The sequence below is a fragment of the Lontra canadensis genome, unplaced genomic scaffold (assembly GCF_010015895.1).
Source record: "Lontra canadensis isolate GAN:19392208 unplaced genomic scaffold, GSC_riverotter_1.0 scaffold9, whole genome shotgun sequence".
NCBI lineage: Eukaryota > Metazoa > Chordata > Mammalia > Carnivora > Mustelidae > Lontra > Lontra canadensis.
The window spans coordinates 30,779,974-30,799,920 of record NW_022631003.1 but is presented as its reverse complement, the minus strand read 5'-3'; the positions used below and the strand labels follow the sequence as shown (position 1 = coordinate 30,799,920).

Below are 19,947 nucleotides of genomic sequence, written 5' to 3'. Positions count from 1 at the left end.
AAGTCCTTGGTAAAATATCAGCAAACCATATTCGACAATAGATTAAAAGGATCATTCTGCGTGATCAAGTGGGGTTTACTCTGGGGATGCAGGGATGACTCAATATTTGCAGATCAATGAAACTGATACATCACATTAATGAATATCAAAGCCATGATCATCTCAATAGATACAGAAAAAGCATTGGACAAAATTCAACATCCATTCATGGGAAAAAACTCAATGAAGAGGGTTTAAAGGGTACATGCTTCAACATAATAAAGGCCATATGTGACAAAACCAGAGATGACATCATACTCAGTGTGGACAACCTGAGAGCTTTTCCTCCAAGATAAAGAACAAGGATGTTCCACTCTTGTCACTTTTATTCAGCACCATACTGGGAGTTTTAACCACATCTATCAGATAAGAGAAGAGGCATTTGAATGGGTCAGGAGGAAATAAAATGGTCAATTTGCAGATGACAGGATACTAGACATAGAATACTCTCCTAAAAGACTACTGGAACTGAGAAATGAATTTAGTAAAGTTGCAGGATACAAAATTTAAATACAGAAATTTGTCATTTTTCTATATACTAATAACAAAAGAGAGAAGAATTAATTCTATTTATAATTGCACACAAAAGATTAGACTACCTAGGAATAAATGTAACCAAGGAGATGAAAGACCTATACCTTGAAAACATTGATTAAAGACATTGAAAGTGACACAAATGAATGGAAAGACATACCATGCTCACAGATTGGAAGAATGGATATTATTAAAATGTCCGTACTACCCAAAGCATTGTATAGATTCAGTGCAATCCCTATTGAAAACAGCCCAGAACTAAAACTAACAATCCTAAAATTTCTATAGAATCATAAAAGACCCGAATAACCAAAGCAATTTTGAGAAAGAACAAAGCTGGAGGTATCACAGTATCAAATTTCATGATAGACTACAAGGCTATAGTAATCAAAACAGTATGATACTGGCACAAAAATTGGCAGAGAGAGGCCAGAAATAAACCCACCACTCATATAGTCAATCTACAACAAGGGAGGCAAAAATATACAAGGGGGAAAAAACAGTATATTGAATAGATGATGCTGAGAAAACTAGACAGCTATGTGCAGAAGAATGAGCCTGGACCACTTTCTCAGACCACACATAAAAATAAACTCAAAATGGATTAAAGACCAAAATGTGAGACCTGAAGTCACAAAAATCCTAGAAAAAAATCAGCAGTAACCCTTGGTGCATTGGCCTTCACAGCTCTTTGGTCTAGATGCGTCTCCTCAGGTAAGGGAAACAAAAGCAAACAGAAACTATTTTTGTTTTGACTACATCAAAATGAAAAATTTTTGTACAGTGAAGGAAACCAACAAAATGAAAAGACATTTTTTTTATAATTTTATTTTTTATAAACATATATATATATTTTTTTTTCCCCCAGGGGTACAGGTCTGTGAATCTCCACGTTTACAAACTTCACAGCACTCACCATAGCACATACCCTACCCAATGTCCATAACCCCCCCCCAACCCCCCTCTGCCCAGCAACCCTCAGTTTGTTTTGTGAGATTAAGAGTCACTTATGGTTTGTCTCCCTCCCAATCCCAACTTGTTTCATTTACTCTTCTCCTACCACATTAACCCCCCATGTTGCATCTCCTCTCCCTCATATCAGGGAGATCATATGATAGTTGTCTTTCTCCGATTGACTTATGAAAAGACATTTTGTACTGAATGAGAGAAGATATTTGCACATGATATATCCAGTAAGCGGTAATATCAAAATATATAAATAACTTACATCATGAAACATCAAATAAATAATCCAATTTAAAAGTGGGCAAAGGACCTGAATAGACCTTGTTTCCAAAGACCTACCCATGACTTAAGTATATTAAAAGATGCTCAACATCACTACTCACCAGGGAAATGCAAGTCAAAGGCACAATGAAGTATCACCTTACACCTGTTAGAATGGCTAGAGTCAAAAAGACAACTGGTGGTGAGGATTTAGAGAAAAAAGAGTGTGCACTTTTGGTGGGAATGTAAACTGCTATAGCTGTTTGGAAGATAGTATGGAGTTTCCTTGAAAAATTAAAAATTGAAATACCATATCATCCAATAATTCCACTTCTGGATATTTAACCCCCCCACACACACCCCTAAAATGAAACACTAATTTGAAAAAATATATTACCCCTATGTTCATTGAAGCATTATTTATAATAGCCAAGATAAAGCCAGCAACCCAAGTGTCCAACAGTAGATGAACGGATAAAGAAGTAGTACACACACACTGGAATATTTTTAATTCTATTTACATTCAATTAATTAACATTTAGTGTATTATTGGTTTCAGAGGTAGAGTTCAGTGATTCATCAGTTGCATGTAACACCCAGTACTCATTTCATCACATGCCCTCCTTAATGCCCATGACCCAATTATTCCAACCCCCCAACATACACACACTGGTATATTCCTCAGCCATAAAAAGGATGAGATCTTGACATCGCAACAATACTGCAAGAATATGGGTGGACCTATAGGGTATAATGCTAAGTGAAATAAGTCAGACAGAAAAAGGCAAAGGATTTCACTTCTGTGTAGAATCTAAAAACCAGAACAATTGAGTAAACAAAGAGCAGAAACAGACCCATCAATACAGAGGACAAACCAATAGTTGCCAGAGGGAAGGCGGGGAGGAAGAAATGGACAAAATGGGGGAAGGGAAGTGAGAGATACAGGCTTCCACTTATGGAATGAGTAAGTCCTCGGGATAAAAGGTACAGCATAGGGAATACAGTCAATGATATTGTTATAGTGTTGGATGGCAGGTGCACTTGTGGTAAGCATTACATATAGACAAGTCAGATCCCTATGTTATACTCCTAAAACTAACATAACATTATGTATCAACTATAATTAAAAAGATTTTCAGATTAATTGGTCTTTCCTTCTGGGAAGAGAAGCATTTCCCATATGGTCTTATGTAGTACTGGTATTTTAATCACGTCTCTGTCTTGGTGCATCGTTAGTGCCCAGTGTCACCATGTTCTGCTTCTGTAAAACTTGACTTCACCCTCCACCACCTGCCCTACATCTTACTCTTTGCTTCTAAACTTTGCAAACCCACAGGTTTCTCAATCTCTCTGTTCTTTTTGAGAACCACTGCTTTAGACACTTCTCTCAAGTATGAGATTACCTGGGAGCAGAAAAGGATGAAAGAGCAAGGAGAGTGGAGGAGAACAGATGCCCCGGGCAGCAGTGCCCGACTGGTGCTGAAATTCTCTTAGTGGAGATTCTTCCCCTCTTGAATGTTCTCATAACTTCTATCATAATCTTGGTTTTAGAAAACCCTGCATAGTTGCTATGCTTAAGTAACACTGGTAGAGACCAGCATGGTATCATTGTCAGACAGTAGTTTCTAATTAAATAGATTTTGGTCACTCAATAATTACTTCCTGAGTTCCTACTATGTGCCAGGCACCATACCAAATGCAAAGGGTACACTGGAGACAGGAAGTCAAGTCATTGCTCTAATGAACATTATATCATAGCGACAGGAGGCAGTCAGTCAACATATACATTAATAAATATTTTAGGCAGTAGAAAGTGCAATGAAGTCAATACAATGCAATAATGAGGACAGGAACTAGGAAGAGGTAGTTACTTTAGAATACTCAGAAAGTGTCTCTCTAAAGTGACATTTGATCTGAGACCCGAATGATAAGGAGCCAGCTATGTACAAATCTCTGGGAAGAAATTACTGACAGAAAGACAAGTATGAAGACCTTGAGGTAGGAAAAAGTGGCATTTGGGGGCTGCTTAGCAAAGAACAGTGTGACTAGATCTTATATACAGGAGATAGTAATAAGAAGGGAGCAGATGAGGCCACATTTGTAGGTCCACATGGGCGAGGGACAGTGGTATGCTGGTTAGTGTTTAAGAACCAGCTCTGAGTGTAGTTCTGTATGAATGTTGGTTGACATTTTCCTTTACATTAACAAGATGCAAGTGAAATGAAGACTCATGGTTAGAACTTCACTCGTTTTTTAAATATTAGGGACTTTGCTGAAGTGATTATTTTTTTCATATTAGAGAACTATTTGCTCAATTTTGGTGCTATTTACCATAAAACTGTAGGCACAACATGCTTTTAAGTTTAATATTCATTATTAATATTTTGTCCATCATTTTCATAGATGTAGACAACCAGGAAAGAAAATAAACAATAACTCAAGCCCGCTTTGTAGATGTGCTGATTTCTGTGGCAACAGTAGTCACACATTTACCAACAGGAAGCCACTGAACGTGAATAGGGAAGGGATACACAAGAACACACCATTATATGGTACTGTGTTCAAAAAGAATTTTTTTTCAATAAATACTTATTAACTATACACTATGGGCCAAACACTATTCCATATGCTGGGACCAAAGCAATGAACAGAACAAAAATTTTGCTGATGGTAATAAGTGCTATGAAGAAAAAAAAAATAGAACAAGTTAGATTTAGAACCAGACCTTCCAATCAGTTTCACAATGTGTTAAAACATGGTGTTTAAAAATAATAAAGCATATTTAATAGCTCATTAGACAAGATGTATAATTTTTTAAAGATTTTTATTTATTTATTTGACAGATCACAAGTAGGCAGAGAGGCAGGCAGAGAGAGAGGAGGAAGCAGGCTACCCACTGAGCAGAGAGCCCGATGCGGGCCTCGATTCCAGGACCCTGGGATCATGACCTGAGCTGAAAGCAGAGGCTTTAACCCACTGAGCCACCCAGGTGCCCCAAGATGTATAATTTTTAAACAAGTTTTTCCATTAATAAAATTTATTCTTAAAATGTTTTCGCCTTTTTTCTCTTAAGATTTTTTTATTATTATTTGACAGAGATTACAAGTAGGAAGAAAGGCAGGCAGAAAGAGAGAGAGAGGAGGAAGCAGGCTCCCCACAAGCAGAGAGCCCAATGCGGGGCTCAATCCCAGGACCCTGGGATCATGACCTGAGCCGAAGGCAGCTGCTTAACCAACTGAACCACCCAGGCGCCCCTCATCTTTTTTCTCTTTTTAATTTTAGTTTTGTGTTTTGTAATACACATATTTGTGTAAGAGTTGATAGAGAAAAGGTAGGCCCATGAATGGTGCTTACATTTTTTTTATAGCATGCAAAATAAAAAATGTTTGAAGACCATTGCTCTAGAGATTAGAAAAATAAAAAATGAACCTCAGAGATGCCCCTAGGAACATTTCTGGATTTTTAGTAGAATGCCCCCCCACCCCCACCAAGATAGTAAGGAAAAATGTTCTGTGTTGTATTAGGTCCATTGGGAACTAAGTGACCATTTCCATCACTACAGTAGATTATGAAATACCAAATTAGACACCCTGAGTATGTTCCCCCCACTTAAGACCTCACATTAACACCACAGGAGAGCCAAAACATGTAGACCAGGCTGGGAGAAGAAATATTTCAAATGATCTGTTTCCTAACAAGGCAGACTCTACAGCACGATCAATGGTAACATGAAAGATTTAAGAGGGCAGCTTGATGACTTGTTTCACCATAGCAAACATTTAATCCTGAATTGAGAAGTGCCATTATGGAAGGGAAGATGGAGTCTGTGAAGCCCCAGGCATGGACTGAGACGGCCCCGGGGGTTTACCAGGCTTAGATCTCCAAAACAGAATACCAGCAGCAGCACGAGGCCATCCTGCTGGAAGGAATGGAGAATGAAAGCCTATTGGCAGATCCAGAACCATTAGAACACAGGCAACACTTCTTTCCAGGATATCTTCCCTAACATCCTTCTCTCTCTGCTGGGTTTAGTCCCAACTACCCACTTTTGGTAGGTAACCTATTAATAATCCTGAGGTCTTTGCTGCACTGTATCAGAATTATTTTTTTTGTATTTGCATCCCACATTAGAATGAGAGTTTCATTTGTTTCTGTGCTGCCTGACACATTCTAGACATTTATAGAAGGCCTAAGTGACCATCCTCTTGTCTTTTTTCCAGATTAACCACATAATTGCTCTCAGATCCATAAAAACAATTAAGAATCCAGTGAATTAATCTACATCATGATGTTTTTGTTTCACCCAAAAGGCAATTTAAACATTTTAAAATATCTGATCCCAAAAAGTTTCGGTTGTCAGAGCAAGGTCCTCATGAGGTCATTAGTGCCCTTATAAGAAGAGATAGGAGAGAGTTTATCGTCTCACATAGTGAGGTGGTCACTGTCTACTAGCCAGGATGAGAGCACTCACCAGAACTCAACTATGCAGTCATCCTGATCTCAGAATTCTAGGCTCCAGGACTGTGAGGAAATAATCTGTAGCTCAAGCCACCCAGTCTGGGATACGGTGTAATGGGAGCCCTCGTTAGCTTAGACAGCCATCAACTGGATCATTTTCTCTAACGTGATTTTCATGAGAAGTAAATCTGGAAGGGCTCCGTCTGCAGTGGGGACTAAAGGAATATGGGTCTTGTTGAGTACATCTACATTTATTAAATAGGCATGTCATAGTTTGGCTTGAAATATGGAACTACAAGTCACAGATCGGTGGGGGGCACTATCTCGTCGAGGTTCTTCTGTCACCTTAGTTTTTTTTATTTCAGCTTTTGTGGAATTCTAGGACAGGGCGCTTGACTGAATATATACATTCTTCGAGGATTTTTCTTAAATAATGGACCTCAAGTACGTCACTAATAAGAATCTAAGAAGAATGATACTTTGTGTCCGATCTTTTAACCCTTTTGCAAAGATACAAAAGGGAAAGTAAGATGTCCTCCATGAACTGCATTGTACCATTACAATATTTTGTAAATATTAAATCATAAGCAAAAACACATGTGTCTAGTCATAGGTTAAAAAAAAATTCCAAGCAGGATTTTTGAAGGATGTAATAATCACACTTTAGTCTTCCTGCATGATTTCTAAATGGAATTTTTATATTGTAAGTTAGAAATTTACAGAAGAGGCAAAGAAGATTTTTTCCTTTTTAAATATTGGTAACCTTACTGGAAAAATATATTTCAAGTGGTAAATTAAAGCTAATTCATAGATGAATTTCATGATGAGATAAAGGAACTGTCACATTTTTAAATCTCTCCAGTGTTCCAAGTTCTCATATTAGGCTTTGCCTCACAATAAGCCATGCTGCTGGTCAGACTTTAGGACAGAGTAGAAGGTGTCTGGACTCTGAATTCAATAGGATGTTTTTTGTTTTGTTTTGTTTTGTTTTGTTTTAAGATGTTATTTGAGAGAGAATGAGCATTAATGGGTGGGGGAGGGGCAGAGGAAGAAGCCAGGGTGGCAGGGGAAGGATCAAGACCTGATGACCTGAGCCAAAGGGAGATCTTAACCAACTAAGCCACCCAGGCTCCCCTCAATAGGGTTTTAACATCATGTCTGCTGCTTAACAATTGTGCAACGGGAAGCAAATTACTCTCAATATATGGAAAATGGATGTATGGACTGAATCATGTTTCCCCAAAATTCATGTGTTGAAACCCTAACTCCCAGTGTGATTCTCTTTAGAGATGGGGCCTTTAAAGAGATAATTAAGGTCAAATGAGGTCATAGAGTAGAGCCCTAATCCAGAGTGACTGGTCTTCTCATAAGGAGAGATAGGGGGGCGGGCATGGGGGCTCAGATGCTTAAGCCTCTGACTCTTGGTTTCAGCTCAGGTCATCATCTCAGGGTCCTGGGACTGAGCCTGGTGTTGGGCTCTGCACTCTTGGGGGAGTTTGTTTGGGATCCTCCCTCTCCTCCTGCCCCTCCCCCTTGCTCGTTCTTGTTCTCGCTAGCTCTCTCTCTCTCTCAAATAAATAAATCTTAAAGGAAGAAGAAGACGAAGAGGCACTAGGGATGCACACACACAAAGAAGAGGTCATATGGGGACAGTGAGAAGTCAGCCATCTACAAGCCAAAGAGGGAGGCCTCAGAGAAACCAAAACTGCCAACACTTTTGCCTCCAGAAATAAGTAGAAAATAAATTTCTCTTGTTTAAGCCCAGTCTGTGTATTTTGTTATCACAACCCTAGCAAACTGATACAATGGGTATAATAATAATACCCCCTCGTGGGAATCAGGATTACATGTGGCTGATGCAGTGCTTGGCTCCCAGTAGGCACTCAATAAATGGAAGCCCTTTTTTTTATGGCTCAGAAAGAAAAGAAGGAAAACAAAATAAAATTTGCTTTCTGGGCAAGAAAATCAGTGATTATTTAAAACCCATATGCCAAGCACTTTGAGTAAATACCTAATTTAATCTGAATAACAATCCTGAGTAAACTGTCCTTATTTTGTACCTGAAGAAACAGAAGCCAAAAAAAAAAAAAAAAAGAAGCTTATATAATTTGTCTAAAGTCACATAGAAAGTGGCAGAATCAGGAACATGGCTTTAAAATCTGTATTCTTTCCACTATGCTATACCACCTACTAAAGCAGCTTCCTAGGAGCCAAGAGGTTACTAATGAAAGAGACCCATTCTGGATGATTTCTGCAGCAGACACCCAGCAAGGGGGCTGGCTTCTGTGGAAGGAACGTATTCCTGCCCACACACGGATGTTCACTCCCACATCAAGCTGGGCCACACAGATGCCTGCAGTCAGTCAAATATCTTTCCGAAAAAGAATTTTTAATCTTCCCAAGCACTTGCACCAAATATTCCCTTTATACTCCAGAGCTCTGTGCCAAAGGCATGTGGCTAGTTTTTCTGAAGGAATGGAAAGGGCATGTGTTGACAGGGTGGCCTTTCCTTGCAGTGCCGGGTTAGAGGACAACTGCCTGTAGACAGACAGGTAGACAGCTGGGGCAGGATGAGATAACTGCAAAATTGAACCCTGATTGGCCACACGGATGGGTTCCCACACATGAGATCATCTGTGTTCTACTTTAGCCAAGGAGAGTATCGAGTGAAATAATTGTATTTTACATAGAGCTGCTCCTACGTGGTCTTTCCAGTAATAATTAGCCAATAGGATTATGTTTTAAGACGACTCCCTATTAATGAGGAAAGCTCATAGTTAGTAAAGGTGTTTTCTTGTTTACTAGCTCATGGCAGTTACATTTAAAATTTTCAGTTATTTTTAAGACAATTTTTTTAGGGTAGTTTAAGGTCTACAACGAAATTGAGAGGGAGGGACAGAGATTTCCCATTTACCTCTACCCCACGAATGCAGAGCCTCCCCCATTACCAATATCTCCCACCAAAATAGTACATTTGTTAGCAAGGATGAACCCACATTGACACATCATCATCATTACCCAAAGTCCAAAGTTTGTCTTAGGGTTCACTCTTGGTGTTGTACATTCTGTGGGTTTAGACAAATGTATAATACATGTATCTACCCTATAACATACAGACTGGTCTCCCTGCACTAAAATCCACTGTGCTCTGCCTACTCCTCTCCCCACTGCCACCACCCCTGGAAACCACTCATCTTTTATCTCCATAGGTTTGTTTTAGTTACACTTAAATTTAAAAGGAACTAGAAAGCAGCTCTTTTTTAGGCAAATCAAAACCGAACTTACAATGTGTGGAAAAGCCATTTCTCAAGATTGGCCATGAATCACTCAAGTGGGGTTTCATTATACTGTTTTGATTGTATATGTTTGAAATTTCCCACAATAAAAAGTTGTTTTTTTTAATAAGCAGGATTGACATTAAAAGCATTATTTCTGTCCTGATTCTAACATGAATGTTAGAGATTCAAACTTTGAAAAAGCTTCTAAGATAGGGATAAAATTAGTCATGTGTATCTACTTGTGAAATCAAGGGCTGATGAAAGATGGAGGACTACTGCCAAATACCTTGGGTGTCTCCCAGACATCTTAATAAGATCATCAGTAATAGAGCAGTACACCCAGAATCTCTTTGGCTCCCTGTGCAAGTGTGGAAGATGCTGTCAGTACACTATGACTTATCCTCTTAGCACCTACCACTTGAAGGTTATATGACCTTGTTTCCAATGTCTAACCTCCATGACTCTACTAGACCTTCTCTCTTCTTCAGAGACTGCCTACATTAGCTAGGGGCAGACCTCAAGTCCTTGGGAATCAGTGCTCTCTATGAGCACCCCTCAACCACTGCCTGAAGGGAGCTGGTAGAGGAGTATCCTAATTTTCTTTTTCTTCAGATTACTTAGTTCTGAGGCTCTTGGTCTACAGCTTTTCCCAGAATGCACCCTACCCAGATAGAACACTGATTTTCCAAAGTGGCAACTTCCTGGACAACATATCCTTTATCAGCTTCCTTTCCTTTCCTGTCTCACCCCACTTCCCTACTAGTATTCCTGGGATCCTCTCTCAAATGTGTTTGTGTATCTGAATCCCTGTCTCAGGATCTGCTTCTGTGAGAAATCAAGCAAGATACCAAATTGAGAGACCTAGCCCTCCACCTGAAGAAAAATTTCGTGAGGGATTTTGAAAAGATATCCTATAAACGAAGGCTGTGTTTGGGTTAACATAAATTTTTCCCTCTTTCCAAAAATCACAGAGTAAGTTATACTTGAATCTACCCTGCAGAGCTGATGTAAACAGTTTGGTAAGGATTGGGGCCATGACCCCAATATTTAGGTAAAAATCTAAAGAATTCTTTTTTTACGATGATTTATTTATTTCAAGGAGAGAGCATGTGAGCAGAGGGAGGGACATAGGGAGAGAATTTTAAGCAGACTCCTGGCTGAGTGTGGCACTTGAAACAGGGTTTGATCTCACTACCCTGAGATCTTGACCTGAGCTGAAATCAAGAGTTGAATGCTTAACCGAAGACTGAGCCACCCACGTGTCCCTAGGAATTCTTGAGATAAGCGGTATTTTATAGGATTTTAAAAAAGCCTCAAACGATTATCAAATGGATTGCAATGGGCGGAGTTACATAATCCCAACTAAAAATCTGCCAGTTGAATAAACGTTCACAGTAAGAACTGTGAGACAGACTAATTTGGAAATTTGGTCAGCAACCCGGTTATTAGAGAAGGATCAAAGTAAAATGCTAGGTTCTGTGTGATGAGAGTCCATATGAATGTGAAAATTTTTTAATCTACATTTTTAATTGAAAACAATATTTTTAGTCAGTATCATTTGTAAGTTTGCAAGCAAGTGCCCTCAGAAATGCCAAACTCCGTGTATAACCTTTTTGACTTATGACTATCTAGTTTTAATAGGAATAAAAACCTTGTATTTACCATTTATCCCAATTTTAATTCCCCTAAAGTATCTTGGATGTTGTAAGGAAAGGAACCTGGTAGGACTCCTGGTTTTCTCATTTAATTACCTGGGTTGATTATGGTGCCAATAAACATACACATATGGCTTGGGATTGGAAGAGATAATGACATAATTTAAGGCATCTGTGGACCACGGAGGGGGAGATGTCTGTTAAGTGATGAGTGCAATGTCCTATGCATGGTTAGAAGAGATAACCTATCTGTTCTCTGCTTTATTCTCAAGCCACTTCCCCATCACAGACTATGGCTTCAGCCACATGTGACCCTCTCTTGGCTCTGGGTTTACACTGGCTGTCCCCTCTGACTCAAACACTTTTTGTATCCTCCCCACCCCCCTCCCCATCACCCAGACAACTCCTGTTTGAACACCTTCCAAGACAAAGCACTCATAGCTCCACCCTTGCAGCTATGACTTTGGCATTAACTCTCGGTTTCCTGAGACAGTGGTGCTGGTAATAAGAACACTTCACAGGACTATTAAGATCAATTAATTATACATTTAAAGCACTTAAAACAACACGGCACACAAAGTGTTCTCCAAGTCTTTGCCATAACTACTACCAGTTTCTGTCTTGTAATACAGCCCATATCATCTTCTGTTCAATTTTTTTTTTTTAAGATTTGTTGTAATAACAGTCTTACCAAATAGTGCTGGTTTAAAATAATGAATGTTCTGATCTTTTCTAAATCTTATCATAAACCACGGTTTTCCATAATTTTTACCAAGCTTTCCCCCCTTTCTCTTTAACCCTATTAAACCTTTACATCAGCTTTTGTGTGTGTGTGGATCGCCGTAATCTGTATACTTCCAACGTTTTATGCCTGTGTTGTATCTCACTGTTTTAAGAATTTCCTGACATTTGAGCATATGGATTATTTCTAGTCTTTCATTATTTTGATTGGGCCTGTGTGACAAGCTTTTTCCTATGAGTTAATTACTTGGGAGTTTTCTGAAAAGTAAAATTTATATCAAATTTTATTTTTATACCTTTTATGAATTTCTCCAAATGTTCTCTAAATATTCTTATAAATCTATTATAACCATAGATATCTATTACCCATTATAAGTGCTAACATGAAAAATTCAAGAATCTTTATGAATTTTAGATATGCATTATACCAAAAAGTTACAAAGCTAAAAATAGTATCTTTGTGGCTTAAAGCAAGGATACTTAAAGTTAAAATTTTTCTAACAAATATGAATTACTGTAATTTAAAAAAACTGGCTTGGAAATATATTAAGCCCTAGGCCTATTGAAACCTAAATTAATCTTTTAACTTTTTTATTGTAGCATGTATAATTTAGTTTATGAGAAAAATAATCCATTACAAGTAAGGTTGTTAAATGAAATTGATGACTTCTTTTCAATGCAATACCTTTCCCCTTTCATATTTTAGCATGCTTAAAGAATGCTTTATAGCACAATTATAACTATTATAAATGTCAAAGAAATTTAAGAGTTGATTCACAATTACTCAAATTTTCTTTTTTCAAAATTTTGAATTAGATCATAGAAAATTCTGTACTATCCACTGCACTGGTTACTTGAGAAGCTGGCCTCCAAATATTGTTGGAATGGAAGAAGAAAGGGACAAGAAGAAAGACTGTAGTAATTTTACCTGCCTTGTTGCTATTGGGAGATTACATCCATATATTGTCCCACAGAACAGTGGAGAGATTAAAGTGAAACCAACTGAATTTATAACCCGGTTTGCAATGAATGGAAAATTTGTCTATGTGGACCAAAGGTGAACATTTATATACCATAATGATTAGAGTTCGATGAGATACTTAAGACTATTAAAGATGTGCCCAGTAGCACTGCTGGATAAAACTTGGAATAATATTTTTTGGCCTGTGGTGCAGCAACGGAGCATGGTCTGTTTTATTGAATAGGAGAAGAGCATACTCTGGACTGGGTGGGTGTCCATTCTATGTTGTACCTCTAGTCTGGGTCTAGGGCAGCCAAAGGGATCCTAGTGATGCTTATCAGTTACTCATCCCCCTGTCCACATTCCTATTATGCCAACCATACAGGGACCTACAGTATTCTGGAAGGGATTGCATTCACCGATCTGAAGTTTATTTTCAATTTTAAAACCAGGGCGACAGCAATTTTAGGATATCTGCCTCAGGAGCTTCTGGGAACTTCTTGCTATGAATATTTTCATCAAGATGACCATAGTAATTTGACTGACAAGCACAAGGCAGGTATGCATCGAATGGGCTAATTTTGGGGGGTACTTTTTAATTATAGCTTCAACTCATTTCTCATTTCTGTGATATCTGAAACTTGAACTAATCCTCAGGGGATTGATTTATATCGTGGTAACCCATTATGCTGATTATTATCTTTTCTTGTTAAGTTCTGCAGAGTAAAGAGAAAATATTTACAGATTTATACAAGTTCAGAAAGAAAGATGGCTCTTTTGTAACTTTAAAAAGCCAGTGGTTTAGTTTCACAAATCCTTGGACCAAAGAACTGGAATACATTGTGTCTGTCAACACTTTAGTTTTGTAAGTAATTTTTTATGTTGTCAAGACCTTTGTGTTAACTTCAAATGAGTGTCTTTTCTCATCTTGCTAAACCATTAAAGATGTATGATTATCTGGCTTTATAACGAGTATATATTTTTTTGTAATTGATTCACTGTTCACTGGTGTTACCTCTTAGAATTAAGCTGAAAGCTTTCCCTTTTGTAATAACTGTCTTTTTGCTTGGTATAAAAGGTGACAGTAAATGCATTCACTCAAGCTCTTTCTTCTTGTCCTTCATGCCCTTGTCTTGTCCTGTCACAAAATGATGTAGCTGTAACTTAAAACTGTAGATCATTGTAAGAAATCATTTTGTCCCGCATGTCATTTTTGCATGCACATCTTCTGAGCCTGAGGTACCACATGTGATGGATTGTGTGGGAGTATTTGGCTGAGGGAGAAGCAGAAATCCAGCCTAAGGATTACTTGCCAAGCCCGGCTGTGGCTGTATCAGCCAGCCTGGAAGAACAGCCAACTTCTCCTGATTTGCTTACTAAACTAACAGAGACCATTCTAAACATTATCTTTCTGTAAGGTTTTTCTTTGTAATTGCTGTAAGGTTGCAGCAAACCAATCCTATTTCCTGATCTACTGTAGTTTTTTAAAAAAGCCCCCAAAGCTTGGTATCTCTAGCAGTATCCCCTGTTATTCATTCAGATAATCCTTGCCTGCTTATCATTAATATACAAACTGAGAGTTTGTAACCGTGAGAAAGTGTAATTCACAGGGTAATAGGGCGTTGGGTAAATGCCCTGGTACATAGCACATCAGTGCCTTGATCCCTGGTTGTGACATTAACAATGTGTATATATAAAACAAAAAGGCCAAGAATTGATAAGTACACAGAGTTATAATGTAGTGGCTTTAAAAATTTCCTTCGCTTAAAAAAAAAATTACCTATAATGTTTCTTAATTCTAGGGGACATAATGAGATGAAAGAAGTGTCATTACTCCCTTGTAGCTCTCAATCATCAGAAGGTAAGCTTAGTTTTAAATGATGGAGATTTATTACTAGGACTGTTATTGTTACCATCTTTTTCTGTCTTGGAGAGGGAAACATTTCAAGATAAAATTGCAAAGACTTCTAGGGCTTAAGTTATCCTCTTCAGAATTTCTAGAATACTTTGACCACACTTCCATTATAATCTTACATCTTTTTGCAATTAGTTGTTTATTCAACTGGCCTGCCACTAGACTGAGTTCAAGAATAGGAATGGTATTTTACCCATTATCTATCCCTAGAAGCTCCCTGTAGTTTGTGTTACTCAATACATATCTGTTGGGTAAATCAATGGAAAGCAATAAGGGGGAGTTTTTGTTTATCTTGCTTATCCACCAAGAGAATATTTTAACAAATTACTTGTATAAATAAAAGTAGAAATATTAAGGATTATTAAAAAATGACGCAGTATTGCTCTGACTTTAGTGTGGAGATTAAAATGGGAAGGAAATATCCATACCCAAGGGTTATGGATTATGATTGTACCCTCAATGATATTCTATATCATTGATTCCTATCATTCTTCATATGCGTCTTAAACCATCAGGAGTTATGTTTATAATACAAGCATGACTGTTTCTTTCAAAGAAAGAAATAGGAAGTATATTGGAGTTGAAATAAAAAATTTTTAAAAAAGTTATATATACATTTTTAAAGTCCTCATTTGAATTTTTCCTTTTGTTATTTTTTAGAATCCTCTAAACAGTCTTGTATTAGTGTGCCTGGAATGTCTACTGGAATAGTACTTGGTGCTGGGAGTATTGGGACAGATATTATAAACGAAGTCCTGGATTTCCAGAGGTGATGTTTTCAAATATTTTCACAAGTGAATTACTGTATTTATAAAACCAATATTCAAAAATCAGTAAGTTTCCCATATACAAACAGTAACTAGTTCAATAAGATAATGAAAGAGATCATTTTTACGGTAGCAACAAAAAAGGTAAGTATTTAGATATGAACTTCAGAAGCATCCAGAACTCTATGAAAACAAATTGTTAATGCTCCAAAGGTTCATAAAAGATGACTTGAATAGCTTTCTGGATTGTTGTTTTTCAATGGGAAGACTCAATACTGTAAGGATTTCAATATTTGTTAAGCTCATCTATGAATTCAGTGTGAATCCTGTCAAAAAGGCATCTTGCATTTGTTTTTTAGAATCCAACAAATGATACTAACCATATTGAGGAAAATTCTAAAAACTAAAAGTAATAGAATGAGTTAACCCTAACAGATATTAAAATATATTATAAAGTGACAGTCACTAAAACATTTCAGCACAACCCACAGGTAGATTAATGGGAAAGAATAGATTTCAGAAATAGACTCAAACACATATAGGAATTTAAGATTTCCCTATTGTAATGACTAAAATAAATGTAATGACTAAAAAACCAACCAATCAACCAACAAAAAAACAAAATCCCACATATAGGAATTTTTTATATGGTAAAAGTGGCATTTCAAATCAGTGAGGGGAAATGGATTAAACAATTACGAGCATTATAATAACTTTAACTGGGGGAAAAAAGCTGAACACCAATTTTATTCTTTACATTAAAATAAATTTCAGATAAACCAGAGAGTTCAAATTAAAATTTAAAAACTATAGAACTATTTCAAGGACAGAAATACGAGTTTTTTATAATCTTAGTTTAGAAAGTCCTTTCTAAACATCACACAAAATCTGGAATTCATAAAGAAAAAAGTAGATAAATTATATTAAAAACTCAAAACTTAAGCCAATAACCATCATGACAAAGGTAAAAGAATAATAAATTGTGAAAAATGTGTGTTTCATGTGATAAAATGGACTTAATATATCTTACTATATGAAGTTTTATAGTATAAGAAAGTTATTAAGCTATTTAAGCTTTCTAAATAAACTTTAATTTTATTAACTTATTTTAAACTTTATATAGAGCATAAAGTTATTAAGTAATTTTTAAAAACAGCTCAATAAAAAAGTTGGAGAATAGAATAGAAAAAAATCATAAATGGTCAAGAATCTTCAACAATTGCTCAACCCTCACTGGGTATTGTGTGTAAATGATGAATCACTGAATTCTACCCCAGAAGCCAATACTGCACTGTATATTAACCAACTAAATTTAAAAACAAAACAAACAAACAAACAAAAACAGAAAATGACTGCTCAACCCCATTCACAGTTACAAATATATAGAGCTGACCCTTTTTTAAAAAGAATTTATTTATTTATTTGAGAGAGAGAGAGAGAGCATGAGAAGGGGCAGGGTCAGAGGGAGAAGCAAACTCCCTGTCAAGCAGGGAGCCTGATGTGGGACTCGATCCTGGGACTCCAGGATCATGACGTGAGCCAAAGGCAGTCGCTTAACCAACTGAGCCACCCAGGTGCCCCCTATACAGCTGACCCTTAAACAATGTTGGGATTGGGGATATCAAACACCTCCCCAGTCAAAAATCTGCATATAACTTCCAACTTCCCCAAAATTTAACTACTAATAGGCTACTATTGACTAGAAGTCTTACCAATAACATAAGCAGTAAGTAAACACATATTTTGCATTTTTTATATATATATATATATATATAACTGTATTCTTACAATAAAGTAAGCTAGACAAAGAAAATATTGAGAAAAATCATAAGGAAGAGATACCTTCCAAGATGGTGACATAAGACCCTGAATTCATCTCTGCCACAGACACACCAAATCTACACCTATTTATAGAGCAGTTTCTCCTGAAGAACTAAAGGCTGACTGAAGAGCTTCTGTACAAGTGAAGTAATAGAGACTACATAAAGAATAGTAAGAGAAATACAGACACTGTAACAAACGGAAAAAGGGAATTCCCACCCTTGACACTGTAAGTAGTAGTGGGAAAAAATAGTACTGAGGGATTATGAACAGATAAGTCTACCATGGGGGCACATACAAAAAAGCGTGGTTTAGAAGATCAAACAGAATATACAGGAACCAGCTTGGAACTCTGTCAAAATATCTCAAGGGAGCTGCTGGATCTCTGTCCAGGTCAGAGGGGCTGGCTGCCACAGTTTATATTCTGCCTCTACCCTGAGAGTGTGGATGAGAGCAGGGTCCTGTATGCACATTCTAGCTGGCCTATTCCTTCACTGAGCCCCATGTCCCAGCCCACACGAACCCTGCTGTCCAACCAAGGTGGTCCCAATATAGCATATAGTAGGACACTAGGACACATCTGGTCAGAGCTCAGTATAGCTTCAGCTGTCTTGCAAAAGTGACACAGGTGCAGAGTACCAGAACACTCCAGGCCTGAACCACTTCAGTTCCACATGACTTGCTAGGGCACTCCTGGTGCAGAGCATTCTGGGACCACGTGGTTCATGCTGCATTAGCTCTAGCCACCTTATCAGGGTGTCCTGTTTCCAATGTGTCCCAGAACACTCAGACCCAGCCCTGCCTTGTTTCCAGCCACTCTGCCAGGCTACCCTTTGGCAGGAGCCCCTAGCATGTACTCCCTCATCTCTGCTATTCTGTCAGGGCAGCCTCAGTGCAAAGAGCCCCGGGGCTATGCTGGCCCATGATCTCTTCAGCTCCAGCTCTCCCACCAGTGCAGCTCTAGCACAAAGTGCCCTGGGATCCCCACCCAGACTAACCCTACCTCTATTCATCCAGTCAACAAAATTACCAAGCTCTTAGTCTACACAGGGGACAATCGTACACAAGCCCCTTCCTTTAGGTTTAGAAGTAGCTATTCCATCTAATTCATGGAAACAAAAACAGTAAGTTGGTCAAAATGAGAAGACAGAAATATGCACCAAACCAAACAACAAGGCAAAACCGTAGGGAAAAGAGTAAATGGAGATACCCAATCTATCTGATAAAGAGTTCAAAGTAATGGTCAAAAAGATGCTCACTGGACTAGAAAGAAGAGTGGATAAACTTAGTGAGAAGTTTAACAAATTAATAGAAAATATTAAAATAATCAGAATTAAAGAATACAATGACAGAAATGAAAAATAAAATACAGGGAATCAATAATAAATTAGCATATGCAGAGGAATGTATCACTAATTTTGAAGACAAGGTAATGGAGAGCATCCAAGCTAAATAGCAGAAAGAAAAAAAAAATATTAAATGAAAACAGGTTAAGGGATCTCTTGGACAACATCAAGTGAACAAACATTTGCATCATAAGGATCTCTGAAGGAGAAGAGGGAGAAGAGGGCAGAAAACTTATTTGAGGAATACTGATAAAAACTTCCCTAACCTGGGGAAGGAAATAGATAACAAGATAAACCCAAGAAGTCCACACCATGACAGTTTTTGATATTTAAATTATTAAGAGAAGATTTTAAAAGCAGGAAGAGAGAAGCAACTAGAAATGTATAAAGGAAACTCCATAAGGCTAACAGCTGATTTTTTAGCAGAAAATTTGCAGGCCAAATGATATGTTCAAGTGTTGGCCAAATGATATGTTCAAATGTTGAAAGGAAAAAAAAAAACCATACAACTAAGAATATTTCACCCACCAAGATTATCAATAAAAATTGAGGGGGGGCGGGGGGGAGGTTGTGGGAACAAGGTGGTGGGTATTAGAGAGGGCACGTATTGCATGGAGCACTGGGTGTAGTGCAAAAACAATGAATACTGTTACGCTGAAAAGAAATTAAAAAAAAAAGGAATTAAGGAGAGGTAGGGGCACCTGGGTGGCTCAGTTGTTAAGCATCTGCCTTCAGCTCAGGTTGTGATCTTGGGGTCCTGGGATTGAGCCCTGCATCGGGCTCCCTGCTTGGCCAGGAGCCTGCTTCTCCCTTTCCCCCTGCCACTCCCTCTGCTTATGATCACTCTCTTTCTCTGTGTGTGTCAAATAAATAATAAAATCCTTTAAAAAAAAAAAAAAAAAGAATTAAGGAGAGGTAAAGAGTTTCCCCAAACACAAGTTAAAAGATTTCACCTCCACTAAACTGACCTTACATGAAATTTTAAAGAGAATTCTTTAATCAGAATGTAAGAAAATTACAAAAGGAAAAAATTCCACTGATTAAAAAATATACACAGTAAAGGTAGTAGGTCAACCTTATACTTATAAAGCTAGTATGATGGTTAAAAAACGAAAGTAGTAAAATCAATTATATCAACAAAAATTAGTCAAGGGATACACAGAATTAAAAGATGTAAAATATGCTGTCCTATACATAACATGTGA

At 37.6% G+C, this 19,947-nt stretch overlaps 1 protein-coding gene across 5 annotated transcripts in view; it reads left to right on the top strand.

Moving 5' to 3' along the window:
• The window catches only part of ARNTL2 (aryl hydrocarbon receptor nuclear translocator like 2), a 101,758-nt gene that overhangs the window by 70,175 nt on the left and 11,636 nt on the right, over positions 1–19,947 (top strand). For all 5 annotated transcript variants that reach the window (XM_032855196.1, XM_032855199.1, XM_032855197.1 and 2 more), the window contains 5 exons: positions 12,749–12,989; positions 13,346–13,452; positions 13,608–13,758; positions 14,696–14,754; positions 15,469–15,577. In XM_032855196.1, coding sequence (XP_032711087.1) covers positions 12,749–12,989; positions 13,346–13,452; positions 13,608–13,758; positions 14,696–14,754; positions 15,469–15,577 — 667 coding nt within the window. The remainder of the gene's footprint in view (positions 1–12,748; positions 12,990–13,345; positions 13,453–13,607; positions 13,759–14,695; positions 14,755–15,468; positions 15,578–19,947) is intronic.